Source organism: Gigantopelta aegis, chromosome 2 (genome assembly GCF_016097555.1).
Source record: "Gigantopelta aegis isolate Gae_Host chromosome 2, Gae_host_genome, whole genome shotgun sequence".
NCBI lineage: Eukaryota > Metazoa > Mollusca > Gastropoda > Neomphalida > Peltospiridae > Gigantopelta > Gigantopelta aegis.
In genome coordinates, this window is record NC_054700.1 from 26,937,356 (window position 1) to 26,950,312 (window position 12,957).

Below are 12,957 nucleotides of genomic sequence, written 5' to 3' on the forward strand. Positions count from 1 at the left end.
ATAGAGATGAAACCCGCTACGTTTTCCCATTAGTACCAAGGGATATTTTATATGCACTATCCCACAGACAGGATAGCACATACCACGGCCTTTGATATACCAGTCGTGGTGCACTGGCTAGAGCGAGAAATAGCCCAATCGGTCCACCGACGCGGATCGATCCTAGACCGACCGCGCATCAAGCGAGCGTTTTCCCACTGGGTTACTTCCCGCCCTAACGAAAGACTAAGTTACTGCAGAATTCGAAGGTGACACAATAACAATTAATTTAATAAGAGATGAACGCTACATATATAACTGACATGTGACTATAGTTGTAAAATGTTCCGCTGTGACAGTTACAACGCAGTAGTGAATGAAAAACCAAGTCAATGTTTGAAGACGAGAGATATTGGCAAAATATGGAACCAAACACAGAATAGTACTAGAAGTAAAACAAATATGGCACACTTTCATCAAGTTCTATGGTTTTTTCTTAGTAAACACACACAAACACACGCAGTCGATTTTTGCAAATAGTTTTCGAGTACACGAACATTCTGAATTAAATGTGCAAGCGACTATTAAAATGTCTTGTATTTGTGAAATTAATAAAATACTCGTCAAATGAATGAAGACGTGTGTTGGTATTCCTTACGGGCGCGTTTCGAAAAGAATGAATATTTGCCAAGTCTCAAAATTGGCTGTCATTACAGTTTTCAAGGACTCGTGGAAGTTTTGTAAAACATTTAATAAAAACACGTGAACAATTTCTAGTTATTAAAGTAATCGATTAAAATTATATTCCTTCTGGCAACGTTATTAATAAGTTGTCCTAGTATCTAAACCTTGTCATGGACGGTGTTAACTAGCGTGCACATTTTTTCATTCCAACTAGTGTCCCATGACTGGTAAATCAAAGGTCATAGTATGTAGTACTTATCAATTATCAATAGATAGTTACTGCACGATGTTTTTAGAAAAGTACAAAACAGAAGAAAAAAAACCGAAACTGTATCTAAAACATTGTAGACTCGTATATCTTTATAATCATTTTCCTTTGACATGAAACAGACTACCTATTTAATGTACCGGAACGCGTTATGCTTATATGTTGCCATAACAACCATACAAACTGTTGTCAGCCATTATTTAAGCTGCCACCAGTGAGTTTGAAAAACATACACAAACATTGAATGTTGTAAATTGTTTTATTCTTATTCGGACGTTTAAGTAATACGTTATATTGTACAAACAACCTTCATATATATATGGCATGCAAAATAGATACATTGATACAGATACACAAGACAATGAGTTAATTAAAAAACAATATATTGAGGAAAAGAATTACATAGGTTCGAAATACGCAGAGCTAATACTATTAAGAAATCAAAGCATTTGTATACTGGCGAACTATAAAACGTTTTACCATTTGCGCGTCACGCAGTATATAACAGTCACATTTTATACTTAACCAGAACATTCTATTGAGGAGTTTGGCGAAAATATTATATATGCTTTTCGTATTTAGAAAATAAACAATGGACGATTACTACATAGTGTGCTACCTTTCGCGAAAATCTGATAGCATCTCTTTTGGACAGTAATTCATGAGAGCATGATATTAAGTCTATGTATATACAGAGGATTCGTCACGAGTGTTTTTTTAATATGGAAAATATCAACCGAGTCTATGTTAATCGGTATTTGTCGAAGCTCTGATATTTTACATATTAAAACAAGCACGAGTAGCGAATTCTATTTATCCTAGAACACTTCTAAAATAACATTTTAATTTGACTTTTAGTAAATTACAGTACTAAAGTCGTCTCCATTGGTAATATGACTTCATCACGATTGGCACAAATTAGTTTGACGTCACGCATTTTAACTGAATCTTATGAAAACGTTACGCTAGGTATACAAGTTTGTTGGATTATAAACAAATGACCCATTGACGGCAACACATTATTATACCTTTGAATTGGCATACCATTATTACAAGGGTTAATAAATTAAATTATCCAGTGAGTAACCAGTGAGTGGCAGTCCTCCTGCAGGCGGACCAGGGAGGACGTGTCTTCCTCGGGAGGGCCAGTCCATCTGTAGACAAAGGGCATGCATTCCAATGCTTCGTGGTAGCAGTAACAACCTTGCCAAAACATCCCTTTGACTGTTTTGTGCACATATACGATATTTGGTTATTAGTATGGTGATAATTTTATTGTTCAGTTAAAGAAAAGTTTATTTTGTTTAACGACACCACTAGTGCACATTGATTTAATTATCATCGGCTATTGAATGTCAAACATTTGATAACTCTGGCATTTAGTTCCCCTTAGGTCTACAAATTAATTTTAACCTAGGAACCCTCTTGAGAATTTTCGGATATTCGTATAAAACACTAAACTTTACGAGGGCTCCTAGGCTAAATTTAACAAACAGACTCCAAAGGAGCCTCACACAAAATTTGGTGCTTTTATCCGTCAGGGATAGAACATCTTTAAAATGGTGCTAAGCCAACTAACTATGAGGGTATGCAGCCAGGTACATTGTTTTTACCTTGATACATGTTTTATTGGGTATGTTTAACACTTGTACGGGTCCTATGACGAAAGAAAGAAATGTTTTATTTAACGACGCACTCAATACATTTTATTTACGGTTATATTGAGTCAGACATATGGTTAAGGACCACACATGCATTGAGTGAGGAAACCCGGTGTCGCCACTTCATGGGCTACTCTTTTCGATTAGCAGCAAGGGATCTTTTATATGCACCACCCCATAGACAGGGTAGTACATACCACGGCCTTTGATATACCAGTCGTGGTGCACTGGATGGAACGAGAAATAACCCAATGGGCCCACCGACAGGTATCGATCCCACACCGACCGCGCATCGAGCGAGCGCCTTACAACTGGGCTATGTCCCGCCCCGCACTATGACGAAGGTATATGACCAGTAAGAATACACGATACTGTTAAAACCCCATATTTTTAATAGCCGACAGGTACAAATTATAGGTTATAGGTAGAAATTATTGTAGTTTCTGTATACTGCAATGTTCATATCTAGAGAATATATAAGTTCTATTAATATCTGTTACAGACAGACATGCATATTATTCAATTCGGTATAATTGTATTAACCATGGATGTCGTCTTCTTACAATGATATATATTTTTTAAATCGTTTATAATAAAGTGAGTGCCGGTTTTTTGTACACCAAATTCATCGTCAAACATGTAATAATTCAACAGCTGTGCTTGGAATGATCTATTTAAGGCATTGACAGTTGCAATAGCTAAACTATTTCCACTGAAGATTTTACACTAATGCTCAAAGAATATTTTTAGTGACGGGTATACACACAATTATGATCAATCAATGTTTTAGGGAGTGAGTTACACATGTGATCAATAAATGTTAGCGAAGGTTTTACAGACATGATCAATGAAAAGTATATTATTCTGCTACAAGAAAGATATATATTGCATTTTTTCATCCAAAAGTGGCATTGACATATTACGTACTAATACTCACTTCTGAGTTTGATTAATTGTCCGCGTGTCAGGGCAACTCATCATTCTCTAGAGAGTCGGGATGTAGCCCAGTGGTATAGCGCTCGCTTAGTGCGTTCGTATGGTATCGATCCCTGTCGGTGGGCCCACTGGACTATTTCTCGTCCCAGCCAGTGCACAGCAACTTGTATACCAAAGGCTGTGGTGTGTGCTGTCCTGTCTGTGGGATTATGCATACAAAATATCCCCTGCTCCTCTCTAAGACTATATATGTCAGAATTACCAAACGTTTGACATCCAATAGCCGATGATTAATAAATAAATGTGTTCTAGTGGTGTTGTTAAATAAAACAAACTTCAACATATATGGCTAAAACTGCTGCTTGCAGATTTCAGTCCCAATATATACAATGGACATCAATACCCTCCCCCCCCTCCCCCCAACACTTAACACACTTAATCAATACCACTATCCCTAACACTTAACACACTTAACGTAGATAGAAAACATTGGAAGTTGCTAGTTTCAGACAAAACGGGAGGCATCCTATGACTACTCTACTTCCGCACAAAAATTGCCATCTTAGTTATGACAAAAGAAAGTGTGACATTTATCACCAATGGCAAGACTGGTAGTACTGTATTTGCAATGAATAGGTAGGTGTTCGTGAAATGCTATTTGTTATACTGCTACCTACAACGTGTCACTGAATAGCCACTGATCACCATGCTTAGCCTACAAAGGAGATGTGTTCAGTTCAGCCAGACCGAGCAGAAAAACGTTCGCTAGACTGGTTTATGCGCTTCATGTTAAACGAAATGACTACACTGGAGACTAGTCATATAGTTCGCGAACGTTAGCATCACTCGCTGTCGCTGAAGACATGTTTCAGCATCTGTACACAAAGGGACGTCTGGCAGTGCATCTACATAGAATATAAGACTTAGTGGTGAACAAGCCTCGTCCCACGTCGAAATTCCCACCACCTTAAGTGTACTGTTTCCATCCCATATGACCGCATATGATGGAGTCTTTTTTTTTTCTCTCATCCATTCAGTAAAACGATTATTTTACACGAACAGACAAAGATGGCTGAAAAAGTAACCTTTTTTTGACCATTTTATCATAAATATACCACATTATCGTATTTGCCGTGTCTGTTCCATGAGTTAAATATAATTTAACACTACAGATTAACAAGACAGCTTTTATAATGAAGGTTTTAATAACACAATATCGATTTAAAGTTGTTGTCCGATGACCTCACATCGCCATCTCTCATATTACCAACGACGTTATATTAAGCACAAAGGACGTGAAATCCCATTTGGGATAGGAATTTCTTACATAGCTCTCTTTCATGGGATAGTTCTGTCCTATATACCTGAGGATGAGAGAATAATATTTCAAGCACGGGACTGTAAATATTTTACAGATATATTGTTCAAATTATTAACAGGGTGAGGTACCTTCGAGAACATACCTGCAGGTAACGTTCATAATCTAACATCTAACGTTCATAATCGATAATTTGCATTAACTAACGAAAATACATATCCATATATTATATATATGTTAATTTACATGTAGAGACCTTTAATGTTTAACATTGTTATACATTTTAAAATTTACATAAACAAAATACACTGTAGATCAGATGTATTTGTAAAGAAAATGACACAATTGTGTAAGCAAAAATACTCTTTAAAATATCAAATATCTGACATATACTAGAATACATGTAAACCATAAACTAATATACATGGACACAATTATTTCTTAAATAACAATGACCACTGCGTATATACATGTAAAAAGACATCTAATGACTGAATAAATAAACGTACTAAAACAACAGTAACTGCATAAATGTGTAAATGTGTAAAGCGACTTTTTACTCGTTTTAAGATTCTTTATAAATAATGCTGAGAGATCGTTGAATGATACCAGTACTGAACTGAACAAACGTACGTCAGATTTTTAAAGCTCATTTCTCATTTCTACATGTAGACTATGTGTTGCAGGCCAGTAGAAACGACGATTTGAGGGGCACAACCTCTAGTGGGGGGTCACAGCCTTTATAGTGGAGGAGGCACAAGCCCTAATTTTAATTTTATTTATAAAGAATAGAAAAACCAACGTACATTGTCGTCACCCGGAATTGTAAACTCTCAAAGATAAACTTAGGAAACGTGTATTATAAATAGAAATCTGCGTGTTATCCGATACTGCATTGAGTGAAGTCGGCGATTTCATGCAACACACGACAAGACTCGTGCACCATGGTTCTAGACTCTTCCCTTCTGTTATATTTGACAGATATTAAGAGATCCTTTCCGTTATAATGGTTTATAATGTTAGATTATTAATATTTAACTATTTATTTTTATTGTATTATGCATATTCTACACGACTTCCGAGTGTCACGTCACGTACAATTCCTTCTCAGACACTGCTCTGATTTCGCGAACCCATAAATGACGATATTGCTAACCTGAGATCTTTTAACCAAGTATTTCCATCATTCTACCCACACAATTAGTTGTAATCCATGTAACGATGTGTAGTGGTTCGTTTGCAATCCTATAACCGTTTGGTAGTAATGCTAATATGAATAAATGTTGTCATCCAGATTCGGGCATTGTTGTTTAATTCGGGCAAAAGCCGATCTGGCCCCTTTACAAAATGGGAGCCCGTACGCCTATGTGCGTATGTAATGCTACGACAAACATGATAGTTAGAAGTCGTACACGTTTTATTGATACTTAGTATGAGTAAAACGTGTACGCCTTCTATTCAAACATATTTGTGAAACGTTTCATTTACTGTTTTAAATATTAAGGCCATGTCAGATATGACAGATGGTTGGTATTTGCAAACGTTAAAGTTCCCAGTGCTGTCGTGTCGTACTTTACAGCGTATACCTCTGCAGTACAGTGAGCCACGTCATGATATATCATGATGGTGGTTTATATTTGAGACTGTTAGCAACAAGACAATGAGAATCCACGACACCGCTTCCTTGGATGACGTGTTCTTGGTAGTTCCCATTTCGACGCCTCCATCACCTGAAATGATTAACATTCGCATTAAGATACATTTTCATATATTCTACGTAGAGATGGCGAAAACCAGTCTGAATAGTGTCTGTTAATATCTTAATCGTAATGTGTTTTCATCAAAACAGTTTACATATCAACAAAACAATTAACTGCAGAACGATATCAAACACTATTCGTAACCTCAACCGTTTCACATCAAGTAGTACTAATTTGGCAGTTCAGTCATTTGTAACTGTAACATACGAATTGGCTTTGCAAAGAAACATTCTTATTGAATAGGACGCATAAGAATCATTAGCGGTCATGTAATTCAGTGTATGATCTTTGCATTTCACCAGAAAACTGAATACATAGTTTTGACATTATGCGACTTTTAGACTGTCCCTTTAGCTCTAGGTTTCTATACAACGTAGGCATATGAAATCGACCTTAGTGACTGAATGCATATGATGGCGTGTTATTGAGGAACAGCTGTAGAAATAGGTTGTGACTGTGTTTCTGTAGTCCGTCCCGCAAAGAACGCTTGTTTCATGGTATGGAATTTACTACAAGTTATTTATTTATGATATACAAAAATCGTTTTTTTGTAGAACGATGGGACGGACTAAAGTATTAGCACAGAGCAGTTTTTCCTTTTTTTGTTTTACCGGAATGTTAATGAAGTAACAGAAGTTGGTGATGTAGGTTCCTGTATTTTACTTTCCGACATTAAGCATGATTGATAAGTTAACAGCATGGTGATACAGATACAATATACATTGTCTAAGCTCTTAGGTGAACGATTGAGTTGACACTGCGACTAAGAACCCCCAGGGGAATGAATGCAGCGCTGTCCTCCTTTGGCCCCCGCTTCGGTCTCTCCGTATGCTCTCACCTTCCCGGTCTATCTCTGCCTCTCTATATGGATCTCTATCTGGGTCTCTCCATGGGTCTCTATCTGGGTCTCTATTTTTATAGGATCTGGCTCAAATGAATACATCTTAAGGTTCCTTGGGAATTTATTTCTTGGTCAACAGAGCTGTCCCAGGCAACACACCCAGATCAAGACCTCTTTGTGAATTGTGTCACATGATAAATTGTAATCGCTAACTTCTGCAAGTTCTAACATAATAATAAATAGGTACAGTTGAAGGCAGAGTGGGTATCAGCTGCGGGCAACAATTAAAAATCCGTAGTGTTCTTGATGCTGTACTTTAGTTTCACAATAATTGGTCTGATTGCTAGCCCCTAAGTAACTAAAGTACATTTGAATACAATTGTAAATCTTCCACTATGCCAGTATTAAATAAATATAGAGTACGCTATAATATACCATTGTAGCCCACTGGGCGTCCCAGTGGGGGTAGCCGATCAGGGAAGTCGTTTCGTGATAAAGGGCCACGTGTGTCACTGCGGTTGATGTTGATGTTGTTGTTGAAGGGAATTCCGTGCAAATATCTGCTGGTCGTGGGCGTGTCCGACCTGTTGTAGTGAAGTCCAAGAGACTTAGTTCCAACCTTTGTCTGTGTGTTTGGCTTCAGCTCTGACAAAAGAGAGCAAGGTATTCACATGGTAAGGTTGAACTTTTTATGTATTCAGCTGAAAATGTATGTTTTAAGAAATTAGAGATAATTTAATGTTATCCCCACAACCGCTTGACGGCTGTCTCTCTCTCTCTCTCTCTCTCTCTCTCTCTCTCTCTCTCTCTCTCTCTCTCTCTCTCTCTCTCTCTCTCTCTCTCTCTCTAGCAGTCACAGTCAATCCACAAGTGAAATATTGACATGTTTTATGTCGAAGTTTTCACATCATACAATAAAAATAACAATAATTTATTTGTCGAGAAACGTATTTGACAAAATATAAAACATTGGTTTTGAAATTTTGGGCAACATTTTAAAACAAACTACAAAATGATTTTTGATTTTTTTACAAATGTTATACTACTACTACTAATAATAATAGCAATTATTGTTATTATTATTATTATTATTATACTAGTATATATTATGTGTGAATACGTACTGTGCGGTCGATCCAAATATATATTATATACATGTATCCTCACCTCTTCTTTTGGTTTAAACTCAGATGTTAAGGTATGTAAAGTAAAGTTTATTTTGTTTTGTTTAACTATACCACTAGAACACACTGTTTAATTAATCATCAGCTATTTAATAAACTGGATCTCGACATTTGATCATTCTCACAAACAGTCTTCCTATGAAATTATTATTAACAAGAGATATGTATATACACATTCCCCACAGACAAGGCAACTGTGGGTTACTGGTTTGGACAGAGAAACTCCAAAGGTTTCGATTCTAGGACCCAAGCAACTCAGAACACTTCACCTTTCAACCCTCTTTCCCCCGCCACATAACATGACTCGTAGGAACCCTGCCCCCCCCCCCCCCCCCCCCCAAATTTTATTATATATTAATTTTCATTTTTTACGATCCCCCTCCAAACCTCTCCCAAAGTTCCCTTGGCATTTCACCTCATGTCACTGCCCCCCCCCCCCTCCCAAACTGGATTTTCTGGATCCGCCCTAATGTCCCCCACCTACACCAATATAAAATTGTGACTCCGTCGGTGAGTTTTATACGTGATTCTTACCATACAGAACAACGCTGGCATCGTCGTCTCCGAGTGAGTTTATTCCCTGGCATACGTATTTGCCAAAGTCCTCCTTCAGCAAATGGTTGATGCGCAGACTCAGCGTTACCAGTCTATTGTCAATGTCGGTGTTCGCCTCGACGGTATACCGGTCGCCAGTAAAGAGTTGCTTCCCCTTCCGTTTCCACAGCGTCACAAGTTGCGGGAAAGCGTAGATGTCGCACGTCAGAATTGTCTCCCTTCCTATCTGTTGTCCAATACGTCTTGTTTGAACATTAACCTCTGGTTCAACTGTGAAATAAAAACAAACGTGTGTGTGTGTGTGTAGTGGGGGGGGGGGGGGGGGGGGGGGGGGGGATAATAATTAAATTCGAACCAGCTACATGTATATGAATGAAACTTCATTTCATTTTATTTCAATTTATGTTCGTGCTTATATTCAATTAACGTTCAAGCACGCTGTACTGGGCACACACCTCAGCTATCTGGGCTGTCTGTCCAGGTCAGTGAGTTAGTTGTTAGTTGGTCAGTGGTTAGTAAGAGAGAACTTGGTGCAGTGGCCTTACACCTACCCATTGAGACCTTAAGAACTCGCTCTGGGTTGGAGCTGGTACCGAGCTGCGAACCATGTACCTACCAGCCTGTAGTCCGATGGCTTAACCACTGCGCCACCGAGGCCTGTGAATGAAAGTTAAAGTACGTTATGTTTAACAACACCACAAGAGTACATCGATTAATTCGGCTATCAAAAGTCAAACATTTGATAATCCTGACACATGCTTCAAAGGAAACCCGCTACACAGCCCCCCCCCCCCCCCCCCCCCCCCCCCCCCCATCACACACACACACGTGTACTATTACTATGTAGATTCTGATCCTTTATTTTCGTCACAACCAGTGGCCCACGACTAGTGTATAAATGTGCATATAAAAGATCTCAGAGTGTTTTTGCGGGGGTTTTCGGTAGTAGGTATGGCGGCAACGTGTTTCATCTCTTATTATCTTTGTAGCTCTTATCTATAATGTGCGACGTCAATATAACCATAATAAATTGTGTTTAGTGGTGAGTCAGCAAATGAAATATTTCTTTTCCTCTTAACCGTGGTCATAACTAACGACCCTGATCATCGCCCCCCCCCCCCCCCCCCCAATCTACTCAACAGGTGAGATTTGGGCCCGTGCTTATAAAACTTAAAAGTCTAGACTTTAATAAAGTCCAGGCTTTAACGTAATGCTATTTGAATGACGTTAAAGTCTGGACTTTATTAAAGTCTAGACTTTAAGGTTTATAAGCACGGGGCCAGGTACGTTTAATCTAAAAATTTTAAAAATCCATAATATTCCCTTAAAATACTTAAGACATTATTGTTTAAAACTGGCAAATTTTGCGTTTTAGATGACAAAAAATCACTTTTAACACCATCCAATAAAAATATATTTAACCCCTGGGGAGCATGCCTCCGGATCCCCCTAAATATCTCGAACCCTGATCAATGTCCCCGTCCCCTTCACCCCACCCCTACCCACACCCCACACACCCACACATAACCGATGAGATGTGGTGTATTTTGGCCAACTAAATAAAACATTTTAGAGTTATATCACTGTGCAAAATATAATCCTTAAAAGTGTTGACAAATTATTGTTGTTTAAAAATAGCTAATTTTATATTCAGATGCCAAGAAAAGGCATTTAATGCCACCCCCATCCCCTGACGTCTCATGCCTTACTTAACAACAATCCTGATCATTGCCTCCCCCCCCCCCCCCCCCGCCACCCTCTGACGGGCCTGCATGACCTATGATATACCAGTCGTGAAGCACATATGGGATGGGGGACAACCCAATTCGTCCACCTCCTAAAAGCATACATTAAAAAAAAACGTTGATTTGTAAGGAATGTTGTCATTTTAAGGGAGTGTTTAAAGCGACCCCCACCCCACTCCATAGTTAATTTCCTGGTGACAGTGTGAAAATATGTGTGTGTGTGTGTGTGTGTGTGTGTGTGTGTGTGTGTGTGTGTGTGTGCATGTGAGCGTGTGTGTATGTGTGCGTGCGTGTGTGTGTGCGTGCGTGAGTGTGTAATATTTGCGAAAACGTTTGACATGACAGTAACATCATTTATTTATTTATTTTATTTATTTATTTATTTAAAAATATAAAAATTTAAAAATTTCTAATTGTTTCACTTACAATTATACGGCATCGAACATATGGTTATGGCTATTCTAAAATCGGTTAATAGTACGGTAATATGAATTTCATAATGTCATTTGAGGTTTTTTCTCCATTTTTCTCTTCTTTAAAACCTGTATACTGCCATTATCGTATGATAATGACATCGCTAAACTTGGGGATTTCAGGTATTGACTTGTGTGGCATTCATTTATTTGATTTCGTTTTTTTCTCTGACGCACAGAGTAACTGCAGGATGAAGTAGGCTCAGCTCTGGGTGGACTCAAGCTAGCAATCATTCGAATGTATGCATATCGTTTTCTACGATAATCCGAAATACCAGTAGTAGAGGCTCAGACAAACTAAGTGGGAGACAACTCCTAACTAGGTGGGTTCATTCTTCATTTGTGTTCTTTCAGCCAGTGGTATGTACTGATCTGTTTTCAAGAAAGTGCTTATAAATATCCTTTCTGGGAAATGGTCTATTATCATAGTTGTAATGTGCAAAAAGTTGATATTTTGCTATTTTTACTTTTTGTTTGTGAAACTGATTCAGAAATTAATTTTGTAGTGAACCTTCTGGACATAACGGTACGTAGCTAAACACTGGGACCACCAAAAAAAACCCACCCAAACATTTGTGGCCGAATGAATGGTGGTTTCGCCTCTCTCTCTCTCTTTATTTTTTATTTATCATTTGGTTTCAATTTTATGTGTATGTATAATGTTTATATCTTGATACAATTTTCTTTTCTCTGTTGTTGGTTTGTTTTACTTTGGGTTTGCCACTATGATGTAACTTCGCTATTAAATCTACGGGATGTCTACATCAGTCGTAGGGTTAGTGGTAAATCGCTCGCCAAATGAACGACTGATCTAGGATCAATCCCCGTCGATTGGCCGATTGGGCTATTGATCCACAATTTGTGTAACAAAGACTGTGGTATATAATATCCTGTCTGTGGGGTAAAACATATAAAAGATCCATTGCTGCTATTTGAAAAGTTTCTTTAGTGCCGGCGTAGCTTTAGCATCCAGGTCATGACCAGAGAGCAGCCAATCAGATATATTTAAATTGAACGTCGCGGTCTTGTTACCAGGGTGTGTAAGTAAATACAGAGACGAGTGGTTGGATCAGGAATAAAGTATTTTACCCGTTGATGGTTTGGCAAGTTTGTAGAACACTCTATATGGTTGAATAGTCTGGCCTGACAGTAAGTATGACATGCATATTAACACACATCTTCAGACATATTTACATTATATAAAGTTTGTTTTGTTTAACGACACCACTAGAGCATATTAATTTATTAATCATCGACTATTGGATGTCAAACATTTAGTAATTTGACATATAGTCTTAGAGAGGAAACCCTCCAAGCAAGGGGCGTTTTTTATGCACCATCCCACAGACAGGATAGCACATACAGCGGCCTTTGATATACCAGTCGTGGTGCACTGGCTGGAACGAGAAATAGCCCATGGGCCCACCAACGGGGATCGATCCCAAACCGACCGCGCATCAACTGGGCTACGTCTCGACCTTATTTACATTATATACACATAAGAATGATTACTTCTTTTTTTTTACATTATCTTATGGCACTATTGTGAAATT

General features: G+C 38.2%; 1 protein-coding gene across 1 annotated transcript in view; it reads right to left on the reverse strand.

Annotated features, from left to right (window-relative positions):
- Nucleotides 1-6,454: 6,454 nt before the first annotated feature.
- LOC121387933 (protein amalgam-like) overlaps nucleotides 6,455-12,957 on the reverse strand; it is a 34,888-nt gene continuing 28,385 nt past the window's right edge. Inside the window, exons 8-10 of the mRNA XM_041519131.1 lie at nucleotides 9,166-9,412; nucleotides 7,883-8,092; nucleotides 6,455-6,576 (exon numbers count right to left, since the gene is read on the reverse strand). Of these exons, the coding sequence (XP_041375065.1) occupies nucleotides 6,455-6,576; nucleotides 7,883-8,092; nucleotides 9,166-9,412 (579 nt within the window). The remainder of the gene's footprint in view (nucleotides 6,577-7,882; nucleotides 8,093-9,165; nucleotides 9,413-12,957) is intronic.